The 15,108-nt window shown below is 41.2% G+C and overlaps 1 protein-coding gene across 18 annotated transcripts in view; it reads left to right on the top strand.

The window, feature by feature from the left end:
- LOC129621292 (uncharacterized) overlaps positions 1-15,108 on the top strand; it is a 694,734-nt gene that overhangs the window by 501,140 nt on the left and 178,486 nt on the right. For 5 of the 18 annotated variants that reach the window (XR_008699210.1, XR_008699201.1, XR_008699196.1 and 2 more), the window contains one exon: positions 5,734-5,828. The exons of 6 other annotated variants lie outside the window; for them this stretch is intronic. Coding sequence is in view for 1 of the 12 variants with exons in the window: in XM_055537540.1 (XP_055393515.1) it covers positions 5,132-5,279 (148 nt within the window). In the remaining 11 variants the exon portion in view is untranslated. Of the gene's footprint in view, positions 1-5,131; positions 5,285-5,733; positions 6,420-6,921; positions 7,763-15,108 lie in introns of those variants that run through there. 7 more of the 18 variants (XR_008699202.1, XR_008699203.1, XR_008699185.1 and 4 more) reach the window with 4 other exon arrangements.

The following is a 15,108-nucleotide window of genomic DNA, read 5'->3' as shown; positions in this document are numbered from 1 at the left end:
AGCATACCTTGTGTGCACCAGGACCTGGACACCCTACAGAGACTAAGACAGAACTGTATTTGGGTATCTCCTGAGGAGGTACGGGTCAGCAGTGGACTGCTGCAGGGGCAGGGGCTCTGGGTGCAGTAGACCTGGGTATGGCATAAGCCCTTTTGGAGAGGCCACCATTAACCCACCATAGAGCAGGTCTGGGGAAACAGACTCTGGGAGGGCACAAACAGAACCTTGTGTGCACCAGGATCCTGGAGAAAGGAGCAATGACCCCACAAGAGATTGAACCAGACTTGCCCATGAGTGTCCAGGAGTCTCTGGCAGAGGCGTGGGTTGGCGGTGGCCTGCTGCAGAGTTGGGGGCACTGAGTGTAGCAATGCATGCATGGGACAATGCATGTAGCAATGCATCATTAGCAATGCATGAAGGAGGTTGCCATTATTTTCATTACCTCCACCATAGTTAGGCCTCAGGTCAAATAATGGGGAGGGAACACAACCCCACCTTTCAACAAAAAATTAGATTAAAGATTTACTGAGCATGCCCCACCACCCATCAGAACAAGACCCAGTTTCCCCCTCAGTCGGTCTTTCCCATCAGGAAGCTTCCATTAGCCTCTTATCCTTCTCCATCAGAGAGCAGACAGACTAAAAACCACAATCACAGAAAACTAACCAATCTGATCACATGGACCACAGCCTTGTCTAACTCAATGAAACTATGAGCCATGCCATGCAGGGCAAACTGACTGATGGGTCATGGTGGAGAGTTCTGACAAACATGGTCCACTGGAGAAGGCAATGGCAAACCACTTCAGTATTCTTGCCTTGAGAACCCATGAACAGTATGAAAAGGCAAAAAGATAGAATACTGAAAGATGAACTCCCCAGGTTGGTAGGTGTCCAATATGCTACTGGAGATCAGTGGAGAAATAACTCCAGAAAGAATGAAGAGACGGAGCCAAAGCAAAAAATAACACCCAGTTGTGGATGTGACTGGTGATAGAAGTAAAGTCCAATGCTGTAAAGAGCAGTGTTGCATAGAAACCTGGAATGTTAGGTCCATGAATCAAGGCAAGTTGGAAGTGGTCAAACAGGAGATGGCAAGAGTGAACACTGGCATTTTAGGAATCAGCGAAACAAAATGGACTGGAATGGGTGAATTTAACTCAGATGACCATTATATCTACTACTGTGGGCAAGAATCCCTTAGAAGAAATGGAGTAGCCATGCTAGTCAACAAAAGAGTCCAAAATGCAGTACTTGGATGCAATCTCAAAAATGACAGAATGAACTGTGTTTTTTTCCAAGGCACACCATTCAATATCACAGTAATCCAAGTCTATGCCCTGACCAATAATGCTGAAGAAGCTAAAGTTGAATGGTTCTATGAAGACCTACAAGACCTTCTAGAACTAACACCCCCCAAAAATGTCCTTTTCATTATAGGGGAATGCAAAAGTAGGAAGTCAAGAAATACCTGGAGTAACAGGCAAATTTGGCCTTGGAGTACAGAATGAAGCAAGGCAAAGGCCAATAGGGTTTTGCCAAGAGAATGCACTGGCCATAGCAAACACCCGCTTTCAACAGCACAAGAGGAGACTCTACACATGGACATCACCAGGTGGTCAATACCAAGATCAGATTGATGATATTCTTTGCAGCCAAAGATGGAGAAGCTCTATGCAGTCAACAAAAACAGGACTGGGATCTGAGACTGTGGCTCAGATCATGAACTCCTTATTGCCAAATTCAGGCTGAAATTGAAGAAAGTAGGGAAAACCACTAGATCATTCAGGTATGACCTAAATCAGTTCCTTACAACTATACAGTGGAAGTGACAACTAGATTCTAGGGGTTAGATCTGATAGAGTGAGTGCCTGAATAACTATGGATGGAGGTTTGTGACATTGTACAGGAGACAGGGATCAAGACCATCCCCAAGAGAAAGAAATGGAAAAAAAGGCAAAATGGTTGTCTGAGGAGGCCTTACAAACAGCTAAAGAAGAGAAGCTAAAGGCAAAGGAGAAAAGGAAAGATATATCCATTTGAATGCAGAGTTCCAAAGAATAGCAAGGAGAGTTAAAAAAAAGCCTTCCTCAGTGATCAATCCGGAGAAGGCAATGGCACCCCACTCCAGTACTCTTGCCTGGAAAATCCCATGGATGGAGGAGCCTGGTAGGCTGCAGTCCATGGGGTCGCTGAGGGTCGGACACGACTGAGTGACTTCACTTTCACTTTTCACTTTTATGCATTGGAGAAGGAAATGGCAACCCACTCCAGTGTTCTTGCCTGGAGAATCCCAGGGACGGGGGAGCCTGGTGGGCTGCCGTCTATGGGGTCGCACAGAGTCGGACACGACTGAAGTGACTTAGCAGCAGCAGCAGCAGTGATCAATGCAAATAGAGGAAAACAATAGAATGGGAGAGACTAGAGTTCTCTTCAAGAAAATTAGAGATACCAAGGGAACATTTCATGGAAAGATGGGCACAATAAAGGACAGAAATAGTATGGGCCTAACAGAAGCAGAAGATATTAAGAAGAGATGGCAAGAATACACAGAACTATACAAAAAAGATCTTCATGACCCAGATAACCATGATGGTGTGATCACCCACCTAGAGTCAGACACCCTGGAATGTGAGGTCAAGTGGTTCTTAGGAAGCATCACTATGAACAAAGCTAGTGGAGGTGATGGAATTCCAGTTGAGCTATTTCAAATCCTAAAAGATGATGCCGTGAAAGTGTTGACTCAACATGCCAACAAATTTAGAAAACTCAGCAGTGGCCACAGGACTGGAAAAGGTTGGTTTTCATTTCAATTTCAAAGAAAGGCAATGCCAAAGAATGCTCAAACTGCTAAAGAATGCACAAAAGCACTCATCTCACATGCTGGTAAATAAATGCTCAGAATTGTCCAAGCCAGACTTCAATAGTATGTGAACCGTGAACTTTCAGATGTTTAAGCTGGATTTAGAAAAGGCAGAGGAACCAGAGATTAAATTGCCAACATCTGTTGGATCATCAAAAAAGCAAGAGAGTTCCAGAAGAACATTTCCTTCTGCTTTATTGACTATGCCAAAGCCTTTGACTGTGTGGATTACAACAAACTGTGGAAAATTCTTCAAGAGATGGGAATACCAGACCACCTGACCTCCTTCCTGAGAAATCTGTTTGCAGGTCAAGAAGCAACAGTTAGAACTGGACATGGAATAACAGGCTGGTTCCAAATCAGGAAAGGAGTTCATCAAAGCTATATATTGTCACCCTGCTTATTTAACTTATATGCAGAGTACATCATGAATAATGCTGGATGGGATAAAGCACAAGCTGAAATCAAGATTGCCGGAAGAAATATCAATAACCTCAGATATAAAAATGGCACCACCCTTATGGCAGAAAGTGAAGAAGAACTTAAAGAGCTTCTTGATGAAAGTGAAAGAGAAGAGTGAAAAAGTTGGCTTAAAACTCAGCATTCAGAAAACTAAGACCATGGGATCTGGTCCCATCACTTCATTGCAAATAGATGGGGAAATAGTGGAAACAGTGGCAGACTTTATTTTTGGGGGCTCCAAAATCACTGCAGATGGTGACTGCAGCCATGAAATTAAAAGATGCTTGCTCCTTGGAAGGAAAGTTATGACCAACCTAGACAGCATATTGAAAAGCAGAGACATTATTTTGTCAACAAATGTCTGTCTAGTCAAAGCTGTGGTTTTTCCAGTAGTCATGTATGGATGTGAGAGTTGGACTATAAAGAAAGTTGAGTGACAAAGAATTGATGCTTTTGAACTGCAGTGTTGGAGAAGACTCTTGAGAGTTCCCTGTACTGCAAGGAGATCCAGCCAGTCCATCTTAAAGGAAATCAGTCCTGAATATTCATTGGAAGGATTGATACTGAAAGTGAAACTCCAAACTTTGGCCACCTGATGCGAAGAACTGACTCATTTGAAAAGACCCTGATGCTGGGAAAAGATTGAAGGCAGGAGGAGAAGAGGACAACAGAGGATGAGATGGTTGGATGGCATCACTGATGCTATGGACATGTATTTGAGTAAACTCTGGGAGTTGGTGATGGACAGGAAGGCCTGGTGTGCTGCAGTCTATGGGGTTACAAAGAGTCGGACATGATGGAGCGACTGAACTGAACTAAATAAATTCAGTCATGTCTGACTGTTTTTGACCCCATGGACAGTAGCCTGCCAGGCTCCTCTGTCCATGTGGATTCTCCAGGCAAGAATAGTGAAGTAAGTTGCCATGCCTCCTCCAGGAGATTGTCCCGACCCAGGGATCAAATAAGCATCTCTTATTTCTCCTGCTTTGGCAGGTGAGTTCTTTACCACTAGTGCCACCTGGGAACCCCAGTGTCCCATTTAGGACACTGAAGAACCATATGACTGAGAGAAGCTGTAAGTCTAAGTATATTAAATATATCTTTGAGATTTGATGCTCCTCCTATTGCTTCCTAGATTGTATACGAGATATTTAGACATCTTGGTTGATGTCAGGTCATTCTGCTTGTTTTTTCCATAAAGACCAAGCTTCATCACATTTAATTTGCTATTTACTGAGTACCAGGTTGGTCCTAGGCTAAATTAGTAAGTGAAACCTTTTGTGCTTTCCTTGTATTAACCAGTGCTCATCTCAGGTCTTTGCTCTAGAGCCAAGTGTCTCTTTTTCTCTCTCTACTTCCCAAAGCCTTCCCACATCCCACTGTAGTCAGCTGCACTTTGCCTCATTTCTGAAGTCTGTGCTGGTATCTGACTAGCCTCTCAGTCTTACTGAATATCAGAGTTGGAATGGACATCTGTTTACTCATTAAATCAACACTTTTTTTCTTTTTTTAGGTCATACTGTCAAATAGTGAAGTGAAAGTCGCTCAGTTGTGTCCAACCCTTTGTGACCCCATGGACTTTACAGTCCATGGAATTCTTCAGGCCAGAATACTGGGATGGGTAGCTTTTCATTTCTCCAGGGGATCTTCTGAACCTAGGGATTGAACCCAGGTCTCCCGCATTGCAGGCAGATTCTTTACCAGCTGAGACACAAGGGAAGCCCAAGAATACTGGCGTGGGTAGCCTATCCTTTCTCTAGTGGATCTTCCTGAACCAGGAATCGAACCAAGGTCTCCCACATTGCAGGTGGATTCTTTACCAACTGAGCTATCAGGGAAGCCCTACTGTCAACTATCTCCTAGTTCCTGGGGCTATGGAGGTGAATGAAAGATGGTTTCTTACTTGCAAGGTGTTTAAAAATCACGGATTGCTGTGCAGCAGGATAAATGCTTGATACAGGTGAGCCTGAAAGTCTTCTTACAGAAGCGTTCACTAAAATTTGAAAGATAATTAAGATTAGAAACTTGGGGGAAAAAAAAAGGCCAAGATGTCATTATATATTCACACCACTCCCTTGCCCCCAAGGACTGTGTTTTCGCATGAGAAAACATCCTGTACCATAAAATTCACACTGTCTTGCACTATTTCCTTAAGACATTTTCGTGAATATAGTAATTTCTGAGAGAACTCAGTGCACAGTCAGGATTTTCTTGAAGGATTCTTACTTGTTACTGAAATGATCCTGCTCCTGTGTGCCATGAAATGCTGAAGTGTGGGTAGATGGTTGCGTGCGCCCAGTCAGCAGCCTTGGGCTGACTCCATCCAGTGGTTTAAAAATAGTCATAATGATGCTGCTGTTTGTTTTGCCTGCAGCATTTCCTCACAGCTGTTATTTTCCACTCTTCTAGATATAGGGATGCACTATGAAGATCAGTGATGTTTCAGGATAAATCCTTCGAAAGCCTGGACTGTGGCAGTTCATTGAGGTTAATTATACTTCCTGGTGAGCATTTCTGTGGCCTTTTCTGAGCTGCTGTGAGTAACCAGAGTCCCGAGTCTTCCTTCTTAGTTTGAAATGGGAATATTCTGTATTATCTACTGCCAGTACTTTCACCAGGTGGCCCAGGTCATACTTCTGAGAGTGTATTTCATCCAGGTTCTGATTAATGCTGTCTATCGATTTCATATCATGGCCAAAACCCATACACACACCTGAGTAACCTGAGGGAAGTAGCAAATCCTGTATTTTAAAAACAAAAGTATCCAGGCAGTCCCAAGATGGTGGAGGAATAGGATAGGGAGACCACTTTCTCCCCCACAAATTCATCAAAAGAACATTTGAATGCTGAATTATTTCCACAAAACAATTTCTGAATGCTGGCAGAGGATACTAGGCACCCAGAAAGGCAGCCCATTCTCTTCAAAAGGAGGTAGGACAAAATATAAAAGACAAAAAAAGACAGAAAAGAGTTAGGGATGGAGACCTGTCCTGGGGAGGGAGTCGTGAAGGAGGAGAAGTTTCCAACCAGTAGGAAACCCTCTCACAGCCAGGTCTGTGGGGAGTTTTGGAATCTCAGAAGGCAACATAACCAGGAGGGAAAAAAGAAAGAAAGAAAAAAAAACCCCTACAGATGACATGCCTAACTGCAACTGCCAACAGAGAAGTAGCCCAGACACTCATGTCCAGCATCAGTGAGCGGGGGCTGGACAGGGAGGCCTGGGCTGCATCATCGGTGCTTAGGGTAAGGACTGGTTCTGAATGCCCTGAAGACAATCTGATGGAGCTAACTTGATATAGTAATCCAAACTGTGGGATTTCCAGAGAGAAAAAAAAAGAGAACTTTCCCGCGAAAGGCTCTAATGTGCAGCCTGGCCGGCTCACGGAACAAAGGATTGAGCGAATATCAAATGAGAGTTAGGTGGCTTCGTACAGGCTCCCTCCCCGCGGCCCCCCTCCCCACCCCCACTGGAGGCGGAGAGTCAGGCATGCGACAGTCAGAGCTGGAAGGCAAGGGGCAATTTTGGCCCAGAGATGGGCATCCTCTACCAAACTGAGCAGTCTCCTTGTTGCTAACTACGTCTTTCTGGGATCCTAGATGGTTGACATCTGCCAGGAGGGTCACAGCCTGAGATCAGCTCCCCAGAGGAGACACACGGCATACCTGAGATGGTGCTCTCCTGGCACACCTGGGATAAGGCCCACCTGGGACAGTGTCCTTGGCAAGCACCTGGTCACCTGAGCTGCTTGGACCTGGGAAGGGCACAGAACGCACACCCAACCTAGTCTGTGCCCATGCGGAGTACCCAAGAACCTGAACCTGAGCAGCTTAGACCTGGCAAGTGCATGAACACAATGGTCCAGACAGTACCCCTGCAGAGCAACCTGGAACCTGAGCAGTGTAGACCGGGAAAGCACACGCCACCGCCATGAGCTGGGGCAAACCTAATGTGGTTCATACACTGTGTGCACTCCCCCCACACACCAGTGATATTTGTTTGCAGTGTTCCTCCCTCCCCACAACCCAACTGAACAGGTGAGCCTAAATATGTGACCACTTTCACCCCCTTGTGTCAGGGTGGAGATTAGACGCTGAAGAGACTTGCAAACAGAGGAAGCCAAAATAAAGAAGAGGCAACCTGCTCTGCAAGTGACAGGTGCAACAGATTAAAACCCTGTAGTTAACATTGATTAAGCATTGGAAAGGACCTGTAGACCTTGAGAAGAAGTACAAGCTAGAACAAGGAACTATCTGAAACTGGACTGACCCCACACTGCCCTCAACAGCTCCAGAGAAATTTCTAGATATATATTTACTATTATCATTTAAAAATTTTTGTAAGTTATTACTCATTTAATTTTCATTTTTATAACCTACTCTTACCTTGCAGAAAAAAGACTGTATTTTAAAAGCAAATTTCGTATATATATATATTTTATACTTTTTGTGATTGACTTTGTTTTGTGTTTTAAATATTGTATTTTTGAGAGTCTAACCTCCACTCTAGATTTTTAATCTTTGCTTTTTGGTATTTGTTATCAATTTTGTACCTTTAAGAATCTAATCTTCAGTATCCATTTTCACTTATTACTACTACTACTAAGTCGCTTCAGTCATGTCCGACCCTGTGCGACTCCACAGACGGCAGCCCACCAGGCTCCCCCGTTCCTGGGATTCTCCAGGCAAGAACACTGGAGTGGGTTGCCATTTCCTTCTCCAATGCATGAAAGTGAAAAGTGAAAGTGAAGTCGCTCAGTCGTGTCCGACTCTTAGCAACCCCATGGACTGCAGTCTACCAGGCTCCTCCATCCATGGGATTCTCCAGGCAAGAGTACTGGAGTGGGGTGCCATTAGGGGTGTGATTACTGGCTTGATTGCTCTCTCCCCTTTTGACTCTCCCTTTTCTCCCCCAGGTTACCTCTATCTCCTCCCTCCCCCTTCTCTTTTCTACTTAACTCTGTGAATCTCTCAGGGTGTTCTGGGCTGTGGAGAACATTTAGCGAACTGATTACTGGCCTGATTGGCCTCTCCCCTTTTGACTCCCCCTCTTCTCCTCCTGGTCACCAATAGCTCCCTCCTCCCTCGTCTCTTCTCTATGTAACTCTGTGAACCTCTCTGGGTGTTCCAGACTGTGGAGAACACATAGGGAATTGATTACTGGCTAGATTGCTCTCTCCCATTTTGACACTCCCTCTTCTCTTCCTGGTCACCTCTATCTCCCTCCTCCCTTTTCTCTTCTCCATGTAACTCTGTGAACCTCTCTGGGTGTCCCTCACTGTAGAGAATTTTTTTTTTTTACCATTAACCTAGATGTTTTATCATCTATGCTGTATGGATGGAGAAGTCTTGGGGCTACTATAAGAATAAGACTGAAAGCCAGAGGCAGGGGGCTCAAATCCAAAATTTGAGGGCACCGGAGAACTCCTGATTTCAGGGAACATTAATTGATAAGAGCTCATCCAAAAGTCTCCATACCTACATTGAAACCAAGCTCCACCCAAGAGCCAACAAGTTCCAGAGCAACACATACCATGCTAATTCTCCAGCAACCCAGGAACACAGTAATGAGCATTAAAATACAGGCTACCCAAAGCCATGCCAAACTCATAGACACCCAAAACTCGCTACTGGACACTTCATTGCACTCCAGAGAGAAGAGATCCAGCTCCACCCAACAAAACACAGACGCAAGCTCCCCTAACCAGGAAACCTTGACAAGCCACTACTCCAACCCCACCCACAGGGAGCATGCTCCACAATAAATAGGAACCACAAACTTCCAGTCTACAAAAAAGGCCACCCCAAACAGAGTAATCTAAACAAAATGAAAAGGCAGAGAAATAGTCAGGAGGTAAAAAAACATGATAAATGTCCTCCAAACCAAACCAAAGAGGAAGACATAGGGAGTCTACCTGAAAAATAAGTCAGAATAATGATAGTAAAGATGATCCAAAATCTTGGAAACAAAATGGAGTTACAGATAAATAGCCTGGAGACAAGGATTGAGAAGATGCAAGAAATATTTAACAAGGACATAGAAGAAATAAAGAAGAGTCAATCAATAATGAATAATGCAATAACTGAGATCAAAAGTACTCTGGAGGAAACCAGCAGTAGAATAACTGAGGCAAAAGATAGGATAAGTGAGGTGGAAGACAGAATTGTGTAAATAAATGAAGGAAAGAGGAAAAAAGAAAAGAATTAAAAAGAGGACAACATCAGAGACTTCTGGGACAATGTTAAATGCCCCAACATTCAAATCACAGAAGTCCCAGAAGAAGAAGACAAAAAGAAAGGCCATGAGAAAATACTTGAGGAGATAATAGTTGAAAACTTCCCTAAAACGGGGAAGGAAATAGTTACCCAAGTCCACGAAACCCAGAGAGTCCCAAACGGGATAAACCCAAGGCAAAACACCCCAAGACACATATTAATCAAACTAAAGAAGATAAAACACACAGGGCAAGTATTAAAAGCAGCAAGGGAAAAGCAACACATAATGGTCAAGGAGATCCCCATAAGGATAATAGCTGGTTTTTCAATAGAAACTCTTCAGGCCAGAAGGGAATGGCAGGACATATTTAAAGTGATGAAAGAGAAAAACCTACAACCCAGATTACTGTACCCAGCAAGGATCTCATTCAAATATGAAGGAGAAATCAAAAGCTTTACAGACAAGGAAAAGCTAAGAGAACTCAGCACCACCAAAGCAGCTCATCAACAAATGTTAAAGGATCTTCTCTAGACAGGAAACACTGAAAAGGTTTATAAAATTGAATCCAAAACAACAAAGCAAATGGCAACAGGATCATACTTATCAATAATGACCTATATGTAAATGGGTTGAACGCCCCAACCAAAAGACAAAGACTGGCTGCATGGATACAAAATAAGACCTATATATGCTTTCTACAAGAGACTCACCCAAACCAAGGGACACATTCAGACTGAAAGTGAAGGGATGGAAAAAGATATTTCAGACAAATGGAGATCAAAATAAAGCAGGAGTAGCAATACTCAGATAAAATAGACTTTGAAATAAAGGCCATTACAAAAAAAAAAAAAAAAAAAACAAAACACACACACACAAAGAAGGACACTACAAAATGATCAAAGGATCAATCCAAGAAGAAGATATAACAATTATAAATATATATGCACCCAACATAGGAGCACCTCAATATGTAAGGCAAATGCTAACAAGTATGAAAAGGCAAGTTAACAGTAACACAATAGTGGCAGACTTTAATACCCCACTCACACCCTATGGATATGTCAACCAAACAGAAAATTAGCAAGGAAACACAAACTTGAAATAATACACTTTACCAGTTAGACCTAATTGATATGTATAGAACATTTCACCTTTTCCTCAAGTGCACATGGAACATTCTCCATGATAGATCACATCCTGGTCCATAAATCTAGCTTTGGTATTTAAAAAAAAAAAAAACTGAAATCATTTCAAGCATCTTTTCTGATTACGATGCGGTAATATTAGATGTCAACTACAGGAAACAAACTATTAAAAATACAAACAAATGGAGGCTAAACAGCATGCTTCTGAATAACCAACAGGTCACAGAAGAAATAAAAAGGAAATCAAAATATGCATAGAAAGAAATGAAAATGAAAACATGACAATCCAAAACCTATGTGGTTGAGTAAAAGCAGTGCTAAGGGGAAGATTGATAGCAACACAAGCTTACCTCAAGAAATAAGAGAAAAATTAAATAAGTAACCTAACTTTACACCTAAAGTGACTAGAAAAATAAGAAATGAAGAACCCCAGGGTTAGTAGGGGCAAGAAATCATAAAAATTAGGGCAGAAATAAATGAAAAAGAAACATAGGTGACTGTAGTAAAAATCAACAAAACTAAAAGCTGGTTCTTTGAGAAGATAAATAAAATAGACAAACTATTAGCCAGACTCATCAAGAAAAAAAGGGAGAAGAATCAAATTAACAAAATTAAAAATAAAAATGGAGAAATCACAACAGACAACACAGAAATACAAAGGATCATAAGAGATTACTATCAGCAGCTATATGCCAATGAAATGGACAACTTGGAAGAAATGGACAAATTCTTAGAAAAGTATAACCTTCCAAAACTGAGCCAGGAAGAAATAGGAAATCTTAACAGAATCATCACAAGCATGAAAATTGAAACTGTAATAAAAAATCTTCCAACAAATAAAAGCCCAGGACCAGATGGCTTCACAGGTGAATTCTACCAAAAATTTAGAGAAGAACTAACACCTATCCTACTCAAACTCTTCTAGAAAATTGCAGACAATGGTAAACTCCCAAACTCATTCTATGAGGCCACCATCACCCTAATACCAAGACCAGACAAAGATGCCACACAAAAAAGAAAACTACAGGCAAATATCACTGATGAACATAGACGCAAAAGTCCTCAACAAATTTCTAGCAAACAGAATCCAACAACATATTAAAAAGTTCATACATCATGACCAAGTGGGCTTTATCCCAGGGATGCAAGGATTCTTCAATAACTGCAAATCAATCAATGTAATATACCACATTAACAAATTGAAATATAAAAACCATATGATTATCTCAATAATGCAGAGGAAATCTTTGACAAAATTCAACACCCATTTATGATAAAAACTCTCCAGAAAGCAGGCATAGAAAGAACATACCTCAAAATAATAAGAGCCATATATGATAAACCCACAGTAAACATTATCCTCAATGGCAAAAAATTGAAAGCATTTCCCTTAAAGTCAGGAACAAGACAAGGGTGCCCACTCTTACCACTACTATTCAACATAGTTTTGGAAGTTTTAGCCACAGCAATCAGAGAAGCAAAAGAAATAAAAAGAATCCAGATTGGAAAAGAAGAAGTAAAACTCTCACTGTTTGCATATGACATGATCCTCTACATAGAAAACCCTCAAGACACCACCAGAAAATTACTAGAGCTAATCAATGAATATAGTAAAGTTGCAGGATATAAAATTAACACACAGAAATCCCTTGCATTCCTATACACTAACAATGAGAAAACAGAAAGAGAAATTAAGGAAACAATCTCATTCACCATTGTGACCGAAAGAATAAAATGCTTAGGAATAAATCAACCTAAAGAAACAAAAGACTTATGTATAGAAAACTATAAAACACTGATGAAAGAAATCCAAGATGACACAAATAGGTGGAGAAATATATGCCATGTTCATAGATCGGAGAATCAATATAGTGAAAATGAGTATACTACTCAAAGCAATCTATAGATTCAGTGCTGCTGCTGCTAAGTCACTTCAGTCGTGTCTGACTCTGTGTGACCCCATAGACGGCAGCCCACCAGGCTCTGCTGTCCCTGGGATTCTCCAGACAAGAACACTGGAGTGGGTTGCCATTTCCTTCTCCAATGCGTGAAAGTGAAAGTGAGGTCTCTCAGTCATGTCTGACTCTTTGCGACCCCATGGACTGCAGCCTACCAGGCTCCTCTGTCCATGGGAGTTTCCAGGCAAGATTCAATGCAATCCCCATCAAACTACCTATGGTAATTTTCAGAGAACTAGAACAAATAATTTCACAGTTTGTATGGAAATACAAAAAACCTCGAATAGCCAAGGCAATCTTGAGAAAGAAAAATGGAATGGCAGGAATCAAGCTGCCTGACTTCAGACTATACTACAAAGCTACAGTCATCAAGACAGTATGGTACTGGCATAAAAACAGAAACATAGATCAATGGAACAAAATTGAAAGCCCAGAGATAAATCCACACACCTATGGACACCTTAGCTTTGACAAAGGATGCAAGACTATACAATGGATTAAAGAGAATCTCTTTAACAAGTGGTGCTGGGAAAACTGGTCAAACACCTGTAAAGGAATCAAACTAGAACACTTTCTAACACCATACACAAAAATAAACTTAAAATGGATTAAAGTTGTAAATGTAAGACCAGAAACTATAAGACTCCTGAAGGAAAACATAGGCAGAACACTCACTGACATAAATCACAGCAGGATCTTCTATGACCCACCTCCCAGAGTAGTGGAAATAAAAGCAAAAATAAACAAATGGGACCTAATTAAACTTAAAAGCTTTTGCACAATGAAGGAAACTATAAGCAAGGGAAAAAGACAGTCTTCAGAATGGGAGAGAATAATAGCAAATGGAGCAACTGACAAAGAATTAATCTCCAGAATATACAAGCAGCTCATGCAGCTCAATTCCAGAAAAATAAATGACCCAATCAAAAAATGGGCCAAAGAACTAAACAGACATTTCTCCAAAGAAGACATACAGATGGCTAACAAACACATGAAAAGATGCTCAACATCACTCCTTATCAGAGAAATGCAAATCAAAACCACAATGAGGTACTATCTCATGCTGGTCAGAATGGCTGCGATCCAAAAGTCTACAAGCAATAAATGCTGGAGAGGGTGTGGAGAAAAGGGAACCCTCTTACACTGTTGGTGGGAATGCAAACTAGTACAGCCACTATGGAGAACAGTGTGGAGATTCCTTAAAAAACTGGAAATAGAACTGCCATACTACCCAGCAACCCCACTTCTGGGCATACACATCGATGAAACCAGAATTGAAAGAGACATGAATCCCCCAGTGTTCATCGCAGCGCTGTTTACAATAGCTAGGACATGGAAGCAACCTAGATGTCCATTGGCAGACAAATGGATAAGAAAGCTGTGGTACATATACACAATGGACTATTACTCAGCTCTTAAAAAGACTGCATTTGAATCAGTTCTAATGAGGTGGATGAAACTGGAGCCTATTATACAGAGTGAAGTAATACAGAAAGAAAAAAACCAATATAGTATATTAACACATATATGGAATTTAGAAAGATAGTAATGATGACCCTATATGCCAGACAGCAAAAGAGACACAGATATAAAGAACAGACCTTTGGACTCTGGGAGAATGCAAGGGTGTGATGATTTGAGAGAATAGCATTGAAACATGTATATTACTATATGTGAAATAGATGAAAAGTCCAAGTTTGATGCATGAAACAGGGCACTCAAAGCGGTGCACTGGGACAACCCAGAGGGATGGGATAGGGAGGGTGGTGGGAGTGGGGTTTGGGTTGGGGAACACATGTACACCCATTGCTGATTCATGTCAATGTATGGCAAAAACCACCAAAATATTGTAAAGTGATTAGCTTCCAATTAAAACAAATAAATTAATTAAAAAAATAAGAACACAAATATATGTCTGTGCTATGCCGTCATTCTGATTTGAAATGCAAATTTATAGTTAAAAGTATTGTCATCTTTGGAGTGATTAAAAAGTATTTGGAGAGGAGTCAGGAAGTGGCCGTTAGCTGAAAGGACTGAAAAAAGATGAGAGTTTCTGGAATATATGTAAAAATTACATTTTGTGCATGATTTAGGTTTGTTTCTATTTCACATGCATTGCAGTTTTTGAACACTTATGTGATAAAATGACTTGATCAATTATTATGATAATGACACTTGAGTCAAATTATGAGTTTAATTATAATTATCATCTTTATACAGAGTTAATTAATCATAAAAGAGTACATTATATAATCTTTCTGTTTAATGAAATTCATTATAGAGGCTCCCAAAGGACTAAATATAGTTTAAAACAAATTAAACCTGTGACTGGGGTTACGACTATTAATGCAAATGTGGTCTGGATTAGTCACTAAAAAGGACTGAATAAGACATTAGGCCCCAAAACGTTAAAGCATCAGACCCTGATGACATATCTTTTTCCTCTGGTAAGCAGAACACATCATTT

This window comes from Bubalus kerabau, chromosome 10 (assembly GCF_029407905.1).
Source record: "Bubalus kerabau isolate K-KA32 ecotype Philippines breed swamp buffalo chromosome 10, PCC_UOA_SB_1v2, whole genome shotgun sequence".
Taxonomy (NCBI): domain Eukaryota; kingdom Metazoa; phylum Chordata; class Mammalia; order Artiodactyla; family Bovidae; genus Bubalus; species Bubalus kerabau.
This window is presented reverse-complemented; position numbering and strand designations above follow the sequence as displayed.